The sequence below is a fragment of the Bidens hawaiensis genome, unplaced genomic scaffold (assembly GCF_021521415.1).
Source record: "Bidens hawaiensis isolate Kalapana, Puna unplaced genomic scaffold, B.hawaiensis_p1.1 tig00047276_1, whole genome shotgun sequence".
Classification (NCBI taxonomy): Eukaryota; Viridiplantae; Streptophyta; class Magnoliopsida; order Asterales; family Asteraceae; genus Bidens; species Bidens hawaiensis.
The window spans coordinates 78,022-100,177 of NW_027498434.1; the positions used below are offsets into that span (position 1 = coordinate 78,022).

The window sequence follows — 22,156 nt, forward strand, 5'->3', positions numbered from 1 at the left end:
TGGGCGAGAAAAATGGTGAATTTGGAGCGATTTTAGGGTGGAACACCGCCCCCTTGGCGAAATTTTGGCGAAATGGGGTGAGGGCGGGATTAGTTTATCGCCTGCGAGATGGAGAAATAATAATATAATAATAATAATAATGCCGTTGGGTAACGGCTAAATATATATAAAAAAAATTAATTTAAAAACTTAATATATATATCAAACTTTATCTAACCATTTTCACCCTATCATACACAAACACAAACATAAAAATACCAATCATTTTTATTATTTTCATACTTCTTCAAACTCAGTGAGTTCCCCGGATTCCCACGAACTCTGCCGAGATTTTGGATCAATTAATAAACGAGAGTCGAAGAATTCATCAGATTCACCGACAAGTGGCGGAAGAGCATTTAGAGGTCACGAACGCGGTTCGGGCCGACGCCAATAACATGGTGTCCGGCTCTGCTCCATCTACGGCACCACGTAAACGGTCATATATCCTTCGGGATCGTACGCAAGTGAACACTCGTTTGATGAAGGACTACTTCGACAACACACCTACATTTAACGACACTATGTTTCGACGTCGTTTTCGGATGTCCAAGAGTTTATTTTTGCGCATCGTTGGAGATATGGAGCGGGAGTATGAGTATTTTCAACAGAAACCCGATGCAAGAGAATATTTAGGATTCTCCGCCATCCAAAAGTGTACTTCGGCTATACGCATCCTCGCATACGGCAACACGACCGATATCAATGACGAGTATTTAAAGATGGCCGAGAAAACAACGAGAGATGCGTTGGAGAATTTTTTCATCGGTAATATTTAATTTGTTTGTATTAACTATTGTTTTTAATATAAATATTGTTTAATAATTTATTTGTAAAGGGATAATACAATTATACTCTCGTCGTTATTTGAGGATTCCTACTTCAAACGACCTGACTCGCATATATGATGTACACGAAAGCAAACATTCTTTTCCAGGCATGATAGGGAGTATAGATTGCATGCATTGGGAGTGGGCCAACTGTCCAGCTGCATGGCGATGTCAATACACTCGTGGTGACCATGGAGTGCCAACGGTTAGTCTTCAAGCCATTTGTTCACACGACCTGTGGATTTGGTCAGCCTACTTCGGCTCAGTCGGGTCCAACAACGACATAAACGTTCTCAACGCGTCACCCGTGTTAGAGTATTACATCAGCCGTAGCATACCGGTCTTACCGTTTTATGTCAACGATACCTTCTATCGTCACGGATACTATTTGGGAGATGGGATATATCTAGAGTACTCGATCATCGTCAAGACGCTTCAAGACCCTATCGAAGAAAAAAGAGATTATTTTAAGAAGAAACAAGAGTCCGCGAGAAAGGATATCGAGAGGTGTTTCGGGGTTCTAAAAAACGTTGGCATTATGTGAAAAACCCTTGTCGTGTATGGACGTTGGCAAAAATGAGCGATGCCATGTATACGTGTATCATATTGCATAATATGATTTTAGAAGACGAGGGAAAAACAATATGTCAACACTATATACCAGGAAGCGTTCCAGAACAGTTCCCTGAACCAACCCAAGACCAACGAACGTATAACATTCATCAGCTCACATCAAGTGATACATAACCAACTGAAGGCAGATTTGGTTCAACACGTGTGAGATAATCGTCCCGTTGAGGAGGACGAAGACGAGTACGAGGACGAAGACGAAGACGAGGAGGAGGACAATGACGACGACGGGGACGAAGACGAAGATGAAGACGAATAGATTATTTTTTTATTGAAATTTTTATGTGTATTTTTATTTTGGTGTGTTTTTTTATTATAATTTATTTTTATTATTTGTGTATTTTTTTTAGTTTATGTATTTTTTTGTATTTAATTTTAATTTTAATACATTTTTATTTAATTATTTAAATAAATTGGTTTTTATTTAATTAGTTTAGTTATAAAAAGAAAATAATAAAAAAAACACTGTGGGCCCAACTTGTAGCCCCTACACCATTACACCCTAAAAATAAATTTCCACTCCATACTGACTGGGCGCCACAATTCATAGTCCATCCACTGCACATAGCCTTATATACGCAATTCATTTATTGGCAAAGTTGCAACTTGCAAGCTTTAAAGAACATCATCACAAAAACATTTTTCTCATTTTCTTTAGCACCCAAATCTTATACAATTCCTAATATTCTTTATATAAAAAGGTAAAATAATAATAGTACGTAGAACCAACAAGTTGTTCAATTAAAGCCACCTCTCTTCATCCTCTTCAACAGACCACACATTCTCTTCTTTCTCTCTTTAATTTCTTAACCCTAAAACATGAACCCACCAAATTCACTCCCAAATCTTTAAAAAAAGCAATTGACAGTTAAATTGGTGTACCCATGACTCAATCCGAGCTCGCCGGAGAGTTCAGCGACCGGAATCATGTCGCCGGAGGTCGTACGGTAGTCGTCGGAGTTAAATTAGATTCCGATAGCAGAGAATTGTTGACCTGGGCTTTGGTCAAAGCAGCTCATCCTGGTGATCGAGTCATTGCTCTTCATGTTTTAACAAATAATGGTAATTTAATACTTTAATTCATTTATTATTATTATTATTATTATTATTATTATTATCATTATTGTTATTATTAATTTGTTGAATTTGTTAATGTGTTGGTTTGAATGGTTTCTATTAGGGGTGTTTACTGGTTGGTTTGGGTCGGTTTTGGGCTAAAAATTGGATTTTTGAAACCGTTCGGTTTCTTTTTTTTTTCTTCCAAGTTTTATGATTTGAGCTTGAAAATTTTATGCCGGAAAAAAATTTGAACTAAAATGAATTTGGTTATAAGTAAATTTGTTAATTATTGACCAATTGATTAATATACATTTGGAAAAAAAATCGAGTTACATATTTATTAAATTCTTATAAATCATCTAAACTAAAAATTAAAAATCTAAAAATTAGGTTCGGTTCAGTTTTATTGCATGCAAAACCAAAACGGAACCATAAGTCCGTAAGTTCGGTTTTTACAAAAACATAAAACCTTTCGGTTCGGCTTTTCAGTTTTAGATCACCTTTTTCGGTTTCTATGGTTTATGTTGAAATGGGTTTTTGTTTTTTGTGTCAGAAGTTGTGAATTCAGATGGGAAATCATCACTGTTGTCTCTAGTGAAGGCCTTCGACTCGATTCTCGCAGTTTACGACGGGTTTTGTAACCTAAAGCAGGTGAATTTCATTCAATTTAAGTGAAATTTGGGTGAATTTGAACTGGATATTTGACGGTTTTGCGAAATTTGCAGGTGGAACTTAAGTTGAAGATATACCGTGGGAGTTCGATTAGGAAGATTATTGTTAGAGAGGCGAAATCTTACGGTGCAGATGAGGTTATAGTTGGGACTGCAAGAACACATCATGCAATTAGATCACCATGTTGTGTAGCTAAATACTGTGCTAGAAAGCTTTCTAAGGATTGTTCAGTAGTTGCCGTTAATAATGGGAAAGTGGTGTTTCATAGAGACTCAGCTTCATCACCATCAAATGTCGGTGCTAAAGGTATAAAAATAATAACACACACACAATTATTGTTTCTGGGGACCAGATTCCCAATTTTTTTCTGTTAAAATATTATTTTATGAATTATTGTTACTCTAGGCTGCAAATTTTATTTATTTAAGTCTTAATATTTTATTAAAATTGCAAATTCACGTGAAAACATATTTTTTATATATATATAGTGAGAGAGAATCTAAATCTGTAAATTTTTCTATCCAATGGTTCATATTTATTTTTTAATTTTTACATACAAATGTCGGTGTTATATACGTTAAAAATCCATAAACTAATTTATTTATATGTTTATTTTTTAACTTTAAGTGTTTACCTAACAAGTTATGCCTATGAAATGTACCTGCACACATAATCAGCACATATGTAGTTTCTATAAATAAACGAATTTTGTTTATGCACTTTTTTTAATGTTAAAAGAGATGAATAAGATTGCATTTTTAACAATTTATTGTATTTTAAACTTTTTTAATATTAAAAAATCAATGATTTATATTGTTATTTATGTTCTCGCAAAGAACTCTTTTCTGCGTAGAACCGCCCCATTATTATATAGTTTTAGTTTTTATATTATTTATGACGTCATCTGGTTCTTAAATCTGGTCCGACCAGTTTTCTATCCGGTGTGGTTATGAAAACACTGATTTCTGGTTAACTTTTGCTTTTAATTTCTTGCTTTATGAGTAACACTCAAATTGGGTATTTTGCAGGGAGTTCACATCATCATAAAAATCCATTATTTAGTGTATTCCACAAATCATTAAGTTTGAATCCCAAATTACTGAAAAATGGAGATAAAGAAGATAAATGCAATCAAATCACTTGCAAAAATTCAGATTCATCTTCAGCAAAACCAAAATACACATGTTCAATTTGTTCACCGGATTCGGTTCTTCCGACCACTGCTTGTGTTCTTGAAGACACTGATGATGACAATAATATGGCTTTAGTACCTGTACAAACTCTAGAATCTTCTAGAAGATCATCCGAACTGACACTCGGTTGGCCGTTACTTCGTCGGGCTATTTCTTCAAACAGGCTTTCATCTGATAGGTCACCGGGTCGTAAGATCTCAGTGGTCCAATGGGCTTTAAGGCTGCCTTCTAGAAACCAGTTAATGATTACGAACTCGGACTCAAGTGATAAGAAGAAAGATGAATGCTTAGATGGTGAGAATGGAGCAATGGTTGTTGTTAATGATGATGAGTGTCAATTGGATTCATGTTGTTCTGTTAATAATGACTCGGTTGGTTTACCGAAAGAGTTGGAGGGGTTTCATGAGAAGTACTCCAGTAGTTGTCGGCTCTTTAGGTTTCGAGAACTTGCAGAAGCAACTAAGAACTTTAATCCTGGTTTGTTCCTTTCACTGTGTTTATATTCAATTTATAGTTAAAATATAGGGCTTTTTGCATAAATAATAAGATATTATGCTTCGTTTTCTAATTATAGCAACAAAATATGAAAGTTCTGTTAAATATGAACACAAATATGTTTTATTTTTTTGGGTTAATACTATAAAAAAAGAAAACCGCTATGTTTTCTTAATTTTTACAAAAAAAAAAATAACACAGAAAATTCATGAAACTGATTGTTGTAATACTAAAGGTCCTAAATTTGTCTAAAATGCACATACATTAAATTCTTGGTTATAAAGTAAGATGGTATAATTTTTTGTAAAAATGTTGGGGCTCACTTTATTAAATTTTGATCAAGCTAAGAGTTAACAAGTCATTATATTAGAAAGCTCACAGGTACATGCATTTTAAACAAACATAAGGATTTTAATATGCTAAAACTAATTTACTTGACTATTTTGCATACGTTTTAGTTTTTACATGTTGAGGGACTTTACTATAACAAAATTAAGTTGAGTGACTTTTTTATAAAATATAAGAAAGTATATTGTTGGTTAATTATGATATTAAACTTTTCTTTTGGGCAAAAAATAACAATTTTTTAGCTGATTACCACTTTGCAATGTATTTTTTTTCTTTATTGTGATTTATATTTCCTGAACATAAAAAAGTCCATATGAAAAGGAAAAAAACTGACCTGCTAGACTATTACTCGGGTAAAATGTTGTTCTTTTTACAAAGAAATTGGAAGTGTATTTTTGTAGAATTTTCATAGTTTATTGCAAAAGGCGTACTATATATGAAATTTATGCTTTCCTTATACAATTGTTTAATTGAATCTCAGAAAATGTTATCGGTAAAGGAGGCAACAGTGAGGTGTACCGAGGCTGTCTTTCTGACGGGCGTGAACTTGCTGTTAAATTTCTGAAAACTTCTGAAGACGCACTGAAAGAATTCATGTTAGAAATTGAGATAATTACCGCTTTACATCATGAAAACATTATATCCCTGTTCGGCTTTTGTTTTGAACACAACAAGCTCCTTTTAGTGTATGATCTTCTTTCAAGAGGAAGCCTTGAAGATAATTTGCATGGTATGCTCGTTTATCATGTTATTCACATGTTAATTTTTCATTTTTGTGATAATAATTCTTGATATTATCTTTATTAAATCAGGGAATAAAAAAGATGCCAAATTTGGATGGAGTGAGCGCTATAAAGTTGCTACGGGTGTAGCTGAAGCACTTGTTTATTTGCATAGTAAATGTGATAAACCCGTGATCCACAGGGATGTTAAATCTTCAAACATATTATTATCTGAAGATTTTGAACCACAGGTAATTTATCTTGATATATTTGCTACGTTAATTGGGTGATTGGATTTATGTTTAGAAAGTTATTATGTGAAATTGGTCGTGGTCGCCGGTTGGCTGCTCGAACCTGAACACGACATGAACCTGAAAATCTTAGACACGTGAACTTGAACACGACATGAACCTGAAAATCTTAGACACGTGAACTTGAACACGACTCCCTTATTCGCGGGTTGACATGAACACGATAGGGGTGTTCATCGTTCGGATATTGGTTTATTCAGTTTTGAATTTTTTTGCACTAACCGAAAACTGAACCGATCCGAAATAGAAGCGTGTCTAACACTCTAACTGAACTAAATTCAACTGATTTATTCGGTTTATCTGGTTTGGGTATCCAATACACCGGTTGTTCGTTTATCCTGATATGCAAGATTTGTGGATACGAAAACCCAAATTCCCAATTCGGATATGATTAGGAACCGTACTGACAACCGGATCTATAATAATTTGGGTTGGTTTTTTGGTTATTATGCACTCGCCTAGAACCTGAAAAATTATGTTTCATACATTTGGCATATATTGCCTAAAAATTATAAATTTACAACCAAAAATATAAATGTATATGAAACAATTGCGAATTAAACTACAAAACCTGACGGTATAGTTTTTGAATTTGACATAAGTTACTCTTGTTACTTTTAGTTTTCGAATACGATGTGTTTAGCTAAACATGTTTGTGGTTCCACTCAAAACCGACCCAAACCCATAAATTTCATGTGAGGTTTGTGTCATGTTAGACATTCACACCTTTAATATTTATCACTATTTTCAAGTTAATCATGTTGTTTTGTTTGCTTCAGCTCTCTGATTTCGGCCTTGCAAAATGGGCTACACCAACCGGGCTGCATATAACCTCTGCTGATGTTGCTGGCACATTCGGGTTTGCAACTTCAATCAACTTCGAATATTCGCGTTAAAACTTTGTATAAAATTTAAAATAACCAAAATTTATATATTCCTCCATTTTATCAATGCAGTTATTTAGCTCCCGAGTATTTAATGCATGGAAAAGTTACCGAGAAAATAGATGTTTATGCATTCGGTGTTGTGCTTCTTGAGCTTCTTACTGGAAGGAAACCGATAAGCCATAAATATCCAAAGGGCGAAGAGAGTTTGGTTATGTGGGTATGTATTAATAATAATCTCAAATACATTTCTTTTTTCTGTCGTTTGTGTTAAAAGTTATAAAAGAGAAATTGGTTTTGTGTAGGCAAAGCCAATTCTGAATAGTGCGAAATTTGCACGATTGTTGGACCCGATTTTGGGCGTTGACTATGATGTTGACCAAATGGAGCGGATGGCGCTTGCTGCTATGCTTTGTATCAGGCGTATACCACGGGCTCGGCCCCAAATCACCACTGTGAGTCTCTTGTTCTGCTCATAACGGGCGGGTCATGTGGGTTGACTTATTAACAAATTAAACATGTTGGCCCACCAACCCATTTACGATCCATATAACCCGTTTATTACAAGTTTACGACTCATCAATGGGTTAAACGGGTCGTGTTCAGGCTATATGATTATAAGATTGATGTTTTTTTAACTTCTTTTTCATCTCGAGATTAATCACATTCGTTGATGGGCAGATTCTAAAACTACTTCAAGGTGACGTGGAGGTGACAAAATCGGCCCGACTAGAACTCGATACAACAATGGGGTCAGATGCAAGACTACAAATAACCGACATTCCCGAAGAAACGGACGGGTTGGAAGACGAGGGGTTTTCACAGTCGAATCTAAGATCACATTTGAACCTGGCGTTGCTTGACATCGAAGACTCGTCACTTTCCATGAGTAGTGTTGAGGAAAGCATCTCGATAGAGGATTACCTTCGAGGCCGATGGAGCCGTTCATCGAGCTTTGATTAACATGTGAGTAGATAATAATAATAATAAACAAATAAATAATAAATGAATATAGTGTTACTGTTTTGGGGTGAGTGTTGAGAGCCATTGGGTGTGGGTTGGATGAGAGGTTGTTTGGTGGTTGTGTTAGAGACTTAGACCTCCTCCTCCCTTAAGTCAGTTAAAAAGTTAAAAACTGATTACTTTTTACTTTTTTATTTTGTGTTTTGGGTGATGGATTTTTTTAGGTAATAAAATCTAATTCTGTTGTGTTTCTTAACTTTTGTACTTAATAAAAATTGATATATCTAATTGGACTTCAAGTTGAGATGGTCATAGTTTATGGTCCGGTTCAGACGGCTTTTACGAAAATTATTGGTTGATCAGCTATAATGCGGTTTTGAGAAACGACAAACCAATCTGGTTTGTTTTACCGGTTTTTGCCGTCGAATTTGGCAAACCATCAAAATTAAATGTTTGGAATCTCAAATCGACCAAACTGACCATCTTCAATCGGTTTAATCGTTCGAGTGTTTCTACACAATATTTAACATAGCATAGCATCCAAGAATATGTTGAGAATTACAAAAATAGCATAATTTTTTACTTGTAAACGTCTACTCCATTGTCTCATTAAATTATCAATACATGTACAATTTAGTCTTCAATATAAAACTGATTTTGAAAATAACGCAACTATTTAATTATTACTAGTAGAGTGCCCGCGCGATGCAGCGGCGAACAATAGTTAAAGGTTGTTAACGAGCTAATATAATCCAAACCAGGGCTAGCTCGAACTGGACTCGAACTTCATTCCGAGCTGAATTAGCTAGGCTTCAAATTAAACTTGAGATGGTATGCTTGACCGTCAGTGTATGATTTGTTATCCACAGCTGATCGAATAAATTAAGGGTAGTTTAGTCTTTATGTTTAATGTAATATGGCTCATTCGCTAGGCATGTTTAGCGAATGAGGTCCATTCATTATAGATTAAGCTCATTCGCTAAGGGATTTAGCAAATGAAGGCTCATTCGTTAATGTAATGTCCATTCGTTGAGGATGTTTAACGAATGGGAGGTCATTCTCTATGGGAAACCTTATTCGTTAGGTGTGTCTAACGAATGAGAGACCTCATTCATTAGTGATGATTAACGAATGAGGGTAGCTTATAAATAAGCATTTCCTAATGAATATACGTAGATATCTATGCCATATTTATTCTCCGTGTAACGTTACCATGCCGAATTCTCTATAGGCTTAACTTATGTAATGTATGAACAACAACGTATATCAATAAAGTATTGTTAACGTAATCGTCTCGTGTACGTATCATGTTATGCAATTAGATCTTGCAAGAGGACCAAACGTTTTCTCATTGACTCAATTTGGCTCAACTTTACAATTTATTATCATAAATATCACACATATAACTTAATCATGTCGATGGATTAATTCTAAGACTTTACTTAACCAAAATGTTGAGTAAGTTAGTTGCTTGTTATAAGGACTGGACTTGTGTTTATAGAATATATAGTCTCTCCCATATTGTTTCTCCATTCATATGGACAGAGAAACAATAATAAATGTTTAACGTTAAACAAAAAGATAAATTATTTATAAGATTTCTAATGTGTTTTAACACTTGTATTTACTTAAACTATTAAACTTTATATGCATTTATATTTTTCTCATCCTTATACGAGAACCTAAATTAAGCATAATTCTTCAACTTTTAAAACATTGATAACTTTTCTTCACGACATTATTATATAAAAAACAACATCATAAAATCAAGCATTTTAAAAAAATAACATAAGTATTTTCTTTTCTAAAAAAACAAACTACTTTTTTTTGCTATACTATTTTTTTAAAGAAAAAAAATGTTTTTCTTTATACCTAGGTGTGTTGTGCGTATAATAAGTGTGATTATAGTCATGCGTAATTATGAAAATATGTTGTGTAATTATCATAGAAGGTGTGTAATTATCTTTCTTTATGCGAAATTATGTGCATGCAAAATTGCAACACATATTGCGTGATTATGTACGTGTCAAAATGAGTTGGTGTTATTTTCAAACAGGTTAGAATTAGGTGGTGTTATTTTCCAACTGATCAGAATAGGTTGATATGGCACGCACAACCCGACGTTAGTAGGCGCGTCAGGCTCGCTATGTGCATCAACCAACATTGGAACGAACACAAACCCACATCTGTCGCATAAAGCAATATCAAACTTGTAATCAATGTCGATACACATGTAACGAAGGCACATCGACCACATAGTTGTTACAGGTACGAGCGTAACTTGACGACCATAAGCGCATAATGCATCATCGGATGCGTAACCAGATTCGGTACCTGGGTAACCCGCGCTTGAACGCATGAAATCTAACGTCGCCACGTGTGTAACGCGACATCTGACTCGTAACCGATGTCGGTACGCATGTAACCCGACATCAAGCGCTTAACCAGTGTCGGTGTAACCCGACGATGTTAAACGCCTTGCCAGAACCCGGTTGTCGGTCGTAAATCGTATTCGTGTAACATGCGAATTTTTTAAAATTACAAAGTATAGCATTACTATACTCAAATTAAAGAGAACAAAATTCTCGTTTTTATAGTGTAGTTTCTTTTTTTAAATATAAACGTATGAAATAGTTATGATCTTTTAAAAATCGTGAGGGGTAGTTGGTTTTACTTGAGGGGCCAAAAAAACAATTATTGTTTATATAGTAAAAGTTGATAAAAATTGAGGGGACAAGATGTAAGTATTTATAGAAAAACATCTTTACCCTTAAAAAGAAATTAAGACATGCATTAAGACTTGTAAACTTAGCAATATGTGTTGGACCTCTTAACTTTTAAGAGGTCATTCACTCACTCTTTATATATAGTAGAGATTACTATTATTTAATGGTAAAATCTAGAAAATTGTTGCGTGTGATATTGGATTGCTACATCCTGTTAGGGGTGTTAATCGGGTTAACCCGATCGGGTTTAGGGTTAATTGGGTTTCCCTTAAAAAATATCTAACCCGCAACCCGACCCTATTAAAATTCGGGTTAGTCGGGTTACGGGTTAGTCGGGTCGGGTTAGTCGGGTTAATCGGGTTAACCATGTTGCTTTATAATTATAAGCTATTTTTTGTGTTTGTAACTTGTAAGTTGCAAAATTCTTTTTTCACTCACTTTTAAATTTCTTTTACAAGTAATTATATTATAATTACATACATAGGCATGTAAACGAACCAAACGGACATGAACAAATGCATGTCCGTGTTCGTTCATTTAACTTTTAACGAACACGAACACTTAATCGAACAAATATTTGTGTTCATATTCGTTAGTTAAAAACTAAACATGTTCGTTTATTTAAAATCAAAATGAACAATTCACAAACATAAACGAAAATATTTAAACATAGATAAACGAACATGAATGACATATATGTACATACAATAACAAACACAAACATACATAAACGAACATAAATGAACACACTTAAATAAACAAAAACAAACAAATATAAAACGTATTAGGGTGATATAATTTCTAAATGCAAATAATGTTTATTATTTTTCTATTAGTATGTAAACGAACACGAATGAACGTAAACAAACTTAAATGAATGATCATAAACGAATGTTCACGAACATAGATGAACGAGTGAAACATGTGTTCATGTTCGTTTGTTTAATTAAATGAACACAACATAAATAAATTTTCCATCGAACGTTTCATGAACAATCAGAATAATTAACTTCTTTATAAAGCTTTCAATATTGCCTTAATATTGCTTATTTTATCTTTTCATCATTGTATATAAAGTTAAGTATCACCGCTAATCGGGTTATTTGGGTTAACCCGAAACCCGACTTTTTTCCAAAAATGAACCCACAAACCCGACCCTATTAACAATTCGGGTTATTCGGGTTAACCCGAATAACCCGATTAATACTTTTTGACCCTATTAACCCGACCCGAATTAGCTTATTCGAGTTCGGGTCGGGTCGGGTCGGGTTAATCGGGTTCGGGTATTTTGGACACCCCTATATCCTATGGAGGTGGCACACTGCCACACTCTACATGAATAAACAGAGGAAGTTTGTATATGTTAGATTTTGTTTTTGTAATTTTATATAATTTTGTGACATGGACCTTTTTAATTTTGATTATATGCAAAATATAATCTTAGACACATGTAAAACCATGTAAGAAAGTTAGAATGGATTGGTGGATTTTAAACAAGCGGTAGAAGTTTAAATGAATTTTACGGGTTGTAACAAATTCGTAATCGGTTTAGAGTTTTAAGTTTAATTAATTCAATTTTAAACAAGTTGTTGTGTGGTGATGTTTAATTTTGGTACAATGTTACGTGCCTAAACCCATGCAACCCATGCACAAGAAGGAACCCACTAAGCACCTTAACAAACCATGAAGTTCATGCATATTCCCACGTTTATTTTATAAGTTATTTGAATTACCTTTTGTTTATCATGTGCTAGAATAATGGAGATAATGGGGATGCCCATATTTCCTGTAACGTTTATTTCCATTTAGTTAGGAGTTAGTTTTGAATTATTCAAGTTGTTTCCCTTTAAAAGACATTGCCTTTACTTTTATTAAGTATGAGTGAAATTGTTCTAATACTTCTATCTATTTTCTTTAACTTTCTCTCTATATTTCTTATATTATTGCTTTGAATCATAGAACCACATCATACAACTTTGAGTCTTTGACATAGACAGGTTATTAAACGGGTTAGAAATGTAGGTATTATTATTGTGGATAAAAGAAACCATTTTAAAATTGATAAGCTCTATCGTTTAGCCAAAGGTCATTAGCAGCAATTACTTTTATCTTATTTAGACTATCGATGAAACGTCTCCGTATTTTTTTTATTTATCTTTATTAAAAAATATGTATTGTATTATGTATTTAATTATTTATATAAAATAGTTAAATTAGCTAAGATGAATTGCCAACGTACCGCTAAAAGCATGAGAATCAAACAAATACTTGTTTAGTGAAAACTAGTCACGCTAATTTTTTAATTTAGAATACCGTTCCAAGAAAAAGTTTACATAAGTCGACTCGTATCACCTTTTCGATTAAAACCTTAAAAAACATTAGTTTTAAATTCGGGAAAAAAAAACTTATCAGTGTTAAATTATTTTTTCAACGGTGTCAAATGAAAATAAATAGTATGAAAGGTTGGCCTGATGTCAACAATTTCAAAGATAGAATTATTATCGACTATCCTAAAAATGTGTAATTAATAAAAGGGAAAATTCCCAAAATAGCCCCTTAATGGTGAGAGATTCCAAATTTGTCTCCTTAAAACTGTTTTTCCAGATTTGTCCATCTTCTAACGCATCGCCGACGATGTGTTAGGTAGTCCCGCTGACGAGCTAGCTAACACATAGTTAACGATGTGTTAGGCCTCCATACCCATAATCGACGATGTGTTAGCTATCCAAATAGAGTTAAGATGTGTTTAGCATTTTGTTTTCTTTTTCTAATTTCTAATATTATATTATCATAACTAGTTTTACTTATATTTGGTATTCTTTCATAACTTTTAATATATAAAAGTTTTATATAATTTCGAATTTCCTGTTGAGACGTGTTTTTTATCTACATGTTAACATAATTTTTTTTAAAACCATGTCGGGTCAAAATTTATTAAACATTTCGGATTTAATTTAACACCTCTCGGTTTTGAATAAGTTTATGTAGGTCCGTAGATAAATAAAAACATGTCTCAACGGTACATTCGCAAGTATATAAAACTTTATATATTAAATGTTATGAAAGAAAGCCAAATACAAGTAAATCTAGTTTATGATAATATAATATTAAAAAAACAAACAAAAGGCTAAACATTTTTAACCCTATGTTTAGATAGCTAACACATCTTTAACTATATGTGTTTAGAGGTCTAACACATCACTGACTATGTGCTAGCTAACTCGTCGGCGAGACTACCTAACACATCGCCGACGATACATTAGAAAAGGGTTAAATATGAAAAAACAATTTTAGGGTGACAAATGTGAAATCTCTCTTCATTGATGAGTTATTTTGAGAATATTCCTTAATAAAATCAAGTTTTTAATTTAAAATAAAATCCTAAAATGTTAAAAGTAAAATAGAAAATGCACATGGCACATGGGCCGGCTTAGGCTACTTTTTGGGCAAATGCTTGTTGGTCTAATTAGAATATGCTCTTAAGGTAGTCTTTACACGTCACGTGAGCCATTCTTTTAAAGTTAAAATATGCAAAATAACCATAACTGAAAGTTTTATGGGTTTCATTTATTAACTAGTGTCCATGTTTAAGGATTCAAACAATAGTAATTTGGAATTTTGGATTGTTCACGGATGATGGATTGTTTACGGATTACTTTTAGAGTTCTAGTTGCATTAAAGCCGTTAAAAACATCATTATGTAGTAGATGACGCTTGATGTTGATGTATTTGTAAAAAATATCGTTTACAATAATATCACATCTACTAAATAAAAGTTTTAAACATTAAGTTGTGAGTTACAATACAACTTTGGTGCCGATAATGGAAAAAAATTATCGGAACAACTCATATCGAATTCAAAAACCATGAAATGAATATCGGTACCAAATTTTTTCAGTGGTGTATGTTTGATTACGTTTGGTAAAATACCATGTGTAATACAAAACAAAATGTTTATTTACACTAAAGTTATGTGTAATACAAAACAAAATGTTTATTTACACAAAATTGTATAATGTAACTCTTAAATAACGCCGTGGTATGACCAAAAGGATACCAACGTTTTATTATCACATTTTTTTAAATGACATGTTAAAAGAATGATACGCTATTGGTTATAAAATTTTGTCACCCAATTATATAGGTGTGCCTAACCCTTTATAATGGCACATCCAATTTTCTAATTCGAGTCGTTTTTAATAGTAATAATAGATTACAAAACGTCGTTTTTAACAATAATTCATTACAATTGAGCTCCAACATTTGATGTTTCATTCATTGCAAAATTAAGTTTTGATTACACAATTATCTTCATTATTAGAACGTAATGACTATTATGTTAATCAATTGACTAATATACATAAATCTGTCAACCTCTTTCTCGTGAATGGATACTCTGAAATAGAGCGAGAAAAATTGAATTTGATTTAGCCTATTGTTTATGCTTCGTCTCACTTTACATATAATGTTACAAAAATGACTTATAGTTAGATTTTTCGAAGGCTAACACACACCTACACTTAATTCCAAACATTTTCTATTTAACCGCGGGACTTGAACTTTCAACGAGGAAAGATGTTACGTTGTACCGCTCCTATCAGCATGTCACAATTGTTACCATTGGATCCATGCATGTGTGTATGCTATTTGCTATACTTACACCTCTATACATACTTTTACTATTTACTTTAAACTGTTTATGTAACCTAGGGTTGTTCACGAGCCGAGCCGAACCGAGCGAATGCTTGCTCGTTAATTGGCTCGCTAACAACCGAACAACAGAAATTCGAACCAAACGAAAATCAAAACGAGCCAAAGTTGAATCAAGCATTTTTCGAACTAACATCGAACGCTTTTTTAGCATTATGTTTATTTCTTTTTCACTTTAAAATTTTCAATAAGAAACAAGTTTGATAGGTTGTAAAACAATAATATATTTTCAAAACAAAATACTTGTTTCTAAACATACATATAATAAGTTGTAAATTTTTATGAGAACGAAGTATGTAAACAAACTTCCAGTATTCTGAAAACTTGAAGCGAACAAATGTAACTATAAAATTGACGGAATAGGAAATTTTTAAAAGGTTTAAAAAATTATATACTTATATTTATGTGTTTTGTTTATATATTTGTTCCTATACAATTATATATAAAATAAATTAAAAATATTCGAGCCGAAATAAACCAAGCAGACCTTTGCTTGTTTACAAACCGAACCAAGTAGAGTGGCTCATTTAGAATCAAGCTAAAAACGAGTAAACATTTTCCGGGCAAACAAACCAAAATCTTGGTAACTTACAAATATCAATATGAAAGAGCAGACCAAAACAAATACCCAAGTATCGGCTAAAACACGCCTCTATTTTCTGCGTATATCGTTTTCGAGAAGAATCCAAAGTCCGAATTTTAACTCCCAACAACATTAGTTAAGATTTGGCGAAGTGTAGGCACACGGTTCGCCTTCCCATATCAACTCATTAAATACATCTAACGGTACTTAACTTAAAGTCTTCTTCTTCTTCTTCTTCTTCACATTATTATTTCTTTTCTGCTTCATCTTTTTCAAAATGACTGTTTCTTCAATAATGGCTTTTTTTCTTCTTCCTTTATTATTTCTTCTTTTGCAACCTTGGAGTACTATTCTCATCAGAGCCGGTTAGTTTATTCATCATTAAAATACTTTTCTTCTTACAAATTTGTTAATCATATGTGGGATTAATTTGTAATCTCAGTTAGTAATTAGTTTTATTTTCCGTGAAATTGGGAATTTATTGTTTTATGGAGTAATTTCATAATAAATAAATTTGTTATGAAAATAACTATTTTCATTTTTGAAGATTCATATCCATGATGTATGTTGAGAATTAGGCTTGACTTACTAAAAGTCAACGTTTTCTCTTTATTTTTTGGTGCAAATTGTGTTGAAGAGGTGTGAATACTAAATACGGGTAAAACTTTTTGTAAATGTGCCCATGATAATGGGAACTGTTTTTTTTTATGTATAAATTGTTATGAAAATGACTATTTCTAGATTCATATTCATGTTTAGGGTGTGACATATCATGCTTGAGTTTAGTCTTGATGTGTTTGTTTTAGTTTTGGGTTGAACCCGCGGACATGTTTAGCAAAATGTGTTGCGTTTGGGTCTACCTCACGAATTGACCAGTTAATACTTATGTTTTTAAAATGTATTTTCTGTTATTTTTATCCTGTTTGCATTTTGGCTTATAAATTTGTAACTTTTGAGTACTATAATATGCCAAAAAAAAAAAAAATTCACCTTAAACCAGTCATTTACTTGTCAACCCACAACCCCCCCGTGTAGGGTTCATGCTAAGTACGCTTTACACAGTTTTCTGGTTCGTGTCTGGTTTGACCGACAGGCACGATCTGTTTAACACCCTAGAAGCATGCTGTATCCTGAGTTTGTAGATTTGATTTAAAAAAAGCCAACGTGACCCTTGAAATTTTTGTGTGCAAATTGTGCAGAGAATGATGTGTGCAAACAAGTGAATTGTGGTCAGGGAATTTGCAAGCCTTCGAATACGACCACTAGTCCATATGAATGTGAATGCTCACCTGGTTGGAAGCAATTAGCAAACACTTCTAATCAGTATTTGAAATTTCTCCCTTGTGTCATTCCTAATTGTAAGTCTTAACCTTCTTCAGTTATATGCATTTATTTTGTTTTGTTGTAAAATTGTAATTTTAGAGTCTAAAATAAGAAATATTGGCTTAAACGGTGTCAGTACACGTGTAATGTTTGGTTTCATGTGTCTGGCACATTTGTTTTGATTCTTGTCAAATTAACACCCTTAAATTCACAGCTAAATATGGAAACATTTTTTACATTATCATAATTATAAATGCTAACAGTTATATATGTCGCAGGCACACTCGATTATTCGTGTTCAAAAGCGCCACCGCCAGTGCAACAAAAGGAAAACCGAGGGAATGGATCACTCTTTGATGGTATTACATTCCTCATTGTAAAGTTTTTAGCCATTTTTTAGATTTTTTACTGTTATTGACTATGATGTTTTGCTTCTAGTGTGTCAATGGATTGATTGTGGAGGTGGGACATGCGAATCGACATCCTTTTTCAGTCACAAATGCGAATACAACCCCGGTTACAATAACCTTCTCAACTTAACGTTTTCTCCTTGCTTTAGAGAATGTAAGCCTACAAACTTATGTTTACGTTTTATCATTAACGGTCGTTAAAAGATTTAATTACAAAGAAACCGGGTCCAACATGTTTAGATTATATTTAAAAAATTGCTTTAAATAATATTAGGTTCACTTGGAATGGATTGTAAGGACCTTAACCTTGGATTTAACGGCAATCCATCTTCTCCACCCCCGCCTTTGTCGGCAGATCGTTCAAACAAAGGTATGGTTGCACTCATGACTTGATTTTGATATAATTAAAAGATGTTTAATAACAAAAGGGTTCGATACATAACCATGAATAATATGAGATATGCGAGAACCAATCAGGAACATTCATTTATTTATGTGTTATTCAAGATTTTAACATGTCATTTCGGGTTGACCGCTTTAATCAATACAAGTTGTGCTCGGGTTGACATGTTTAATTAAACATGCCCACTTGCTAACCCCTTTTTGACCCGCTTAACCCATTTGTAACACCCCAACAACCTGATTATCATGCTTACAAATTGATTACTACTTGCCAACCTATTTGAAATTCGTTAACCCTAAACGATTCACATTTATTTATCCCTATCATAACAGTTATTAGCATAGTTTAAATATGAGTTTGGTGGTTATTGCAGCTTACAATATACTTGAAGGACGCTATGATTGGTTGATACTGTTAACGTTTACCCTTTTGGCTATTTGACGATGCATTGCATACTTGGTTTGGCTTTTGTGCACACGCTGTCACACGATTCGTAACACTTCTCCACATCGGATGTTAGAGAAACCAACGAGCAGGATAAAGTCACTTACTTTTTATTTTCTTATTAAACTGATGTAAGACAATATTTTTTGGGTTATTGTAATTATTTGATTTTAGTTTTTTATCTCCTTTGATTAAGTCTAGTGTAAAATGTTTATCTATGAGCTAAAAGGAAAGTTTAACGAGTTCAAGTGGATTAACCGAACGAAAGAATAAATATAGATTTTGTGGTCAAAAACCTAATATTTAGACCTCAAAGCATTTTGGAATGACAATATGATATGTATGATTACAGGAGCCTTGTGATCGTTGTTAAGAGTCGAAGCAAACGTTAATATGGGATTGGATAGTAAAGGACTAAAGGGCATCTCAATATATTACCGAGTATGGTTTATGGAAAAATAAAAATTCCCGGGTATATGGTAAATGAGTACATGTTTTAGATATTAAGTTATGTACTTCAGATATCAAGCCATGTATCATTTAATCCGTCTCGGTCCCTCGGATGCTTTGGTTTCGGGTAATTCTGCCAAGCTAGGCTTTTGTTTTTTTTGGTTACCTATAAAGGTGCATAAATTGGTTATTTTTAGGAATCATAACTGGGTAGGAATCCACTACCAGTTCCAGCTATTGTCAACAAAAGTTAAGAACCATGTCAGGAAGGAACTAGTTTCACGTATGGTTTGAGTATTTGACCAGGTTTTCAGAGGTTTTATCGGGTTTTGGGCATGGTATGGTTGGGTTTTGACTAGGTAGCTATGGAATCAGTTCCGACGGGTCCTGTTCCGGGTACAATTTTTTTGAGGAACCAAAATCTCATTCGTACCCATGGTCGGGTCGGGTGCGGAACCAAGTTTTGTCCTACCTCTAGTTACCTACGTGATCATACAATAATTCTGTAGATTGATAGACAATCAATAATTTCTTTTAAATCCCATAAAAAGTGTGGACCAATTAGATACCAAAGTCCCTTCAAATTATTAAGATAAAATGAATGAGTTATTCTAGCCAGAAATAACTAAATATATGTATGCTACACGTAATTGAACAATAAAATCAGTGGATTATTTAAAAATAATAATTATATTGTAAGCCATTAAATAAAATTCAAGACTCGAACTTTAAACTTTTTTAAATAATAATATGTTCAAAGTCAATATTATTTAAAAATATTTATTAAATCTGATATATAAAAAACTCTCAACATTAAATTTTGACCATATAACCTCCAACAAAAACACACCATAGCTCAACGAAACAAAAACCTTATCCACACCTTAAAACATACAAATATTACCCATACAATCACCAAAAAAATTGAGCCACAACTCAAAGCACTTACCAATGGCATCATCTTTTTCATCAATGGCTTCCATGGTGGGCTGGAAATCCATGAACAAACAAGAAACCTTAATATCCAAAAGAAAACACATGAACAATAACTTCCAAGTGTTTGCTCAACAAGTTGAAGAAACAACAACCTCAGTGCAACAAGAAGAACTGAAAGAAGAAAATCCAGTGAAGGGTGTGACCCGACCGAGGCCCGTTGAGCCGCAAACGAACGTCGAAAGCAAGAACATGGGCCGGGCTTATGGAGGGCAATGGCTAAGCAGCACCACTAGACATGTGAGGATATTTGCAGCCTATATTGACCCGGAAACATTCGCTTTTGATCAAACTCAGATGGATAAGCTCACACTTATTCTTGACCCGACCGATGAGTTCGTTTGGACACCCGAAACGTGTAACATGGTTTATTCTTACTTTCAGGAGCTTGTTGATCACTATGAGGTAATATCCGTCAACTTTGATCACTTTGTTTTTATAGGGGTGTATAGTGTAAACGACCATTTGTGAGCTATATGAGATTGGTTCGTTAAAAACTGGAATAAAACTGAACTTAAACAAGCTCGAGCCAAATTTGAAGCTCATTTAGTAAACTAGTTCGAGCTAGATCATTGGCAATATTTTAAATTGATTATAAGTAATTATGGTATTCACTAATGTAAAGAGTCGACTCAAGCTCGAACTTGACTTGCTTAGTTTAATAGAATGAGGCAATGAGCTCACCTAGACGAAATATTTTCTAGCTCAACCTCACCTTGGACTTGGATCGTTAATTATTATTTACTTACTTTATTTATATACATACATAATCACGTTTATATTTTTCTATAATAAGGGGTATTTTCAACAGGAAAAAGACCAAAATGTCCATTTTACAATTCCCAAAATCTGCACTCCGGAATTTGTCCATAGAAATCCCGGTGGCCCGCCTGATTTCAAATAATGAGTTTTTTTCCTATCGAATGTTCCAGGGTTGTTTGAAAACTGGTCGTTTCATGATTTGAAATCAGGCGGGCCATTGGGATTTCTATGGGCAAATTCAAAAGATGAAAATTTTGAGTAAGGAGAGTGAAGGCTAGTAATAAATTGGACATTTTGGTATTTTTCTCATTATATGAGTATCATGCATTAGGTAGTGAATAAAATTATTTCTAAATGTTTAGCAAAAAGATTGTACGGGTAAAAAAACTAATGGAATGACGATGTTTATATTATCAAGTTATTTGATATGTATGAAATAGTTGTGATTTGTGGTTACGATGAACAGGGAGCGCCGTTGACGGAGTACACACTACGACTTATAGGTTCAGACATAGAACACTACATCAGAAAGCTTCTTTACGAGGGACAGATACAATATAACATGAACGCAAGGGTCCTTAACTTCAGCATGGGCAAACCGCGTGTCGGTTTTAGTTACAATGAATACCAAACTGAAGATGTAAATCAGTAGTAACTCTTTCAACTCATATACCGATTTATAAAATCATATTCGTATTTGTAAAATATAATGCGGACATTCTTGTTGATCACGAGTGGGTGATGTCAGCTATTTGAACCGTAGATGATGGAACAAGAGAGCGCATTAAACTTGATACATCGTTTTGAAAACTCGAAGAGCAACAACTGAGCTTTACTGATGGAAAAAATCCGTCGTTTATTCACGAAATCCAAATAAAAAAACTAATATTTTTTAAACGAGTTGTTCATTACAACCGAAAATTTCTCTTAAAGATTAGGTTGCTTGCATTTTGGTGTTAACTTACCACTTGTTTCTAGCAATAAGTGGTGTGATTGTGATAAATGATAATCATGATGTCAACTATATATGGTGGTGGTCATATATCTGTCGTAAATTTACAGTCATTTGATGGCTTCTTTAATTTATTTCATTTTGGAAAATGTTTTTTACCAGATCAGACACACATAAGTAATTGTAAATTATGAGTTGGGGTTAGAAATCTTATTAGAGATGCCCCCAAGTTTTTAACAACAAAAAAGGTGAAA

General features: G+C 33.5%; 3 protein-coding genes across 4 annotated transcripts; all 3 read left to right on the plus strand.

Annotated features, from left to right (window-relative positions):
* Window positions 1-2,107: 2,107 nt before the first annotated feature.
* LOC143596872 (protein kinase STUNTED-like) lies at window positions 2,108-8,345 on the plus strand. 2 transcript variants are annotated; one of them, XM_077075533.1, is made up of 10 exons: window positions 2,108-2,561; window positions 3,112-3,209; window positions 3,284-3,536; window positions 4,259-4,900; window positions 5,748-5,996; window positions 6,079-6,239; window positions 7,079-7,158; window positions 7,256-7,403; window positions 7,489-7,638; window positions 7,865-8,345. In XM_077075533.1, exons 1-10 carry the CDS (start codon window positions 2,384-2,386, stop codon window positions 8,144-8,146), a joined length of 2,241 nt encoding a protein of 746 aa, XP_076931648.1. In that variant the 5' UTR covers window positions 2,108-2,383; the 3' UTR covers window positions 8,147-8,345. The 2 variants fall into 2 exon arrangements, with proteins under 2 accessions (XP_076931648.1, XP_076931649.1); XM_077075534.1 differs by having other exon boundaries at window positions 3,115-3,209.
* A 7,900-nt stretch (window positions 8,346-16,245) lies between these two features.
* Window positions 16,246-18,930, plus strand: LOC143596869 (uncharacterized). Its single transcript, XM_077075531.1, has 6 exons — window positions 16,246-16,530; window positions 17,365-17,523; window positions 17,767-17,847; window positions 17,927-18,052; window positions 18,173-18,268; window positions 18,675-18,930. The coding sequence occupies exons 1-6, from the start codon at window positions 16,443-16,445 to the stop codon at window positions 18,740-18,742; spliced, it is 618 nt and encodes a 205-aa protein (XP_076931646.1). The 5' UTR covers window positions 16,246-16,442; the 3' UTR covers window positions 18,743-18,930.
* A 1,063-nt stretch (window positions 18,931-19,993) lies between these two features.
* On the plus strand, window positions 19,994-21,660 carry LOC143596871 (NAD(P)H-quinone oxidoreductase subunit M, chloroplastic-like). Its single transcript, XM_077075532.1, has 2 exons — window positions 19,994-20,593; window positions 21,417-21,660. The coding sequence occupies exons 1-2, from the start codon at window positions 20,147-20,149 to the stop codon at window positions 21,600-21,602; spliced, it is 633 nt and encodes a 210-aa protein (XP_076931647.1). The 5' UTR covers window positions 19,994-20,146; the 3' UTR covers window positions 21,603-21,660.
* Window positions 21,661-22,156: the final 496 nt, after the last annotated feature.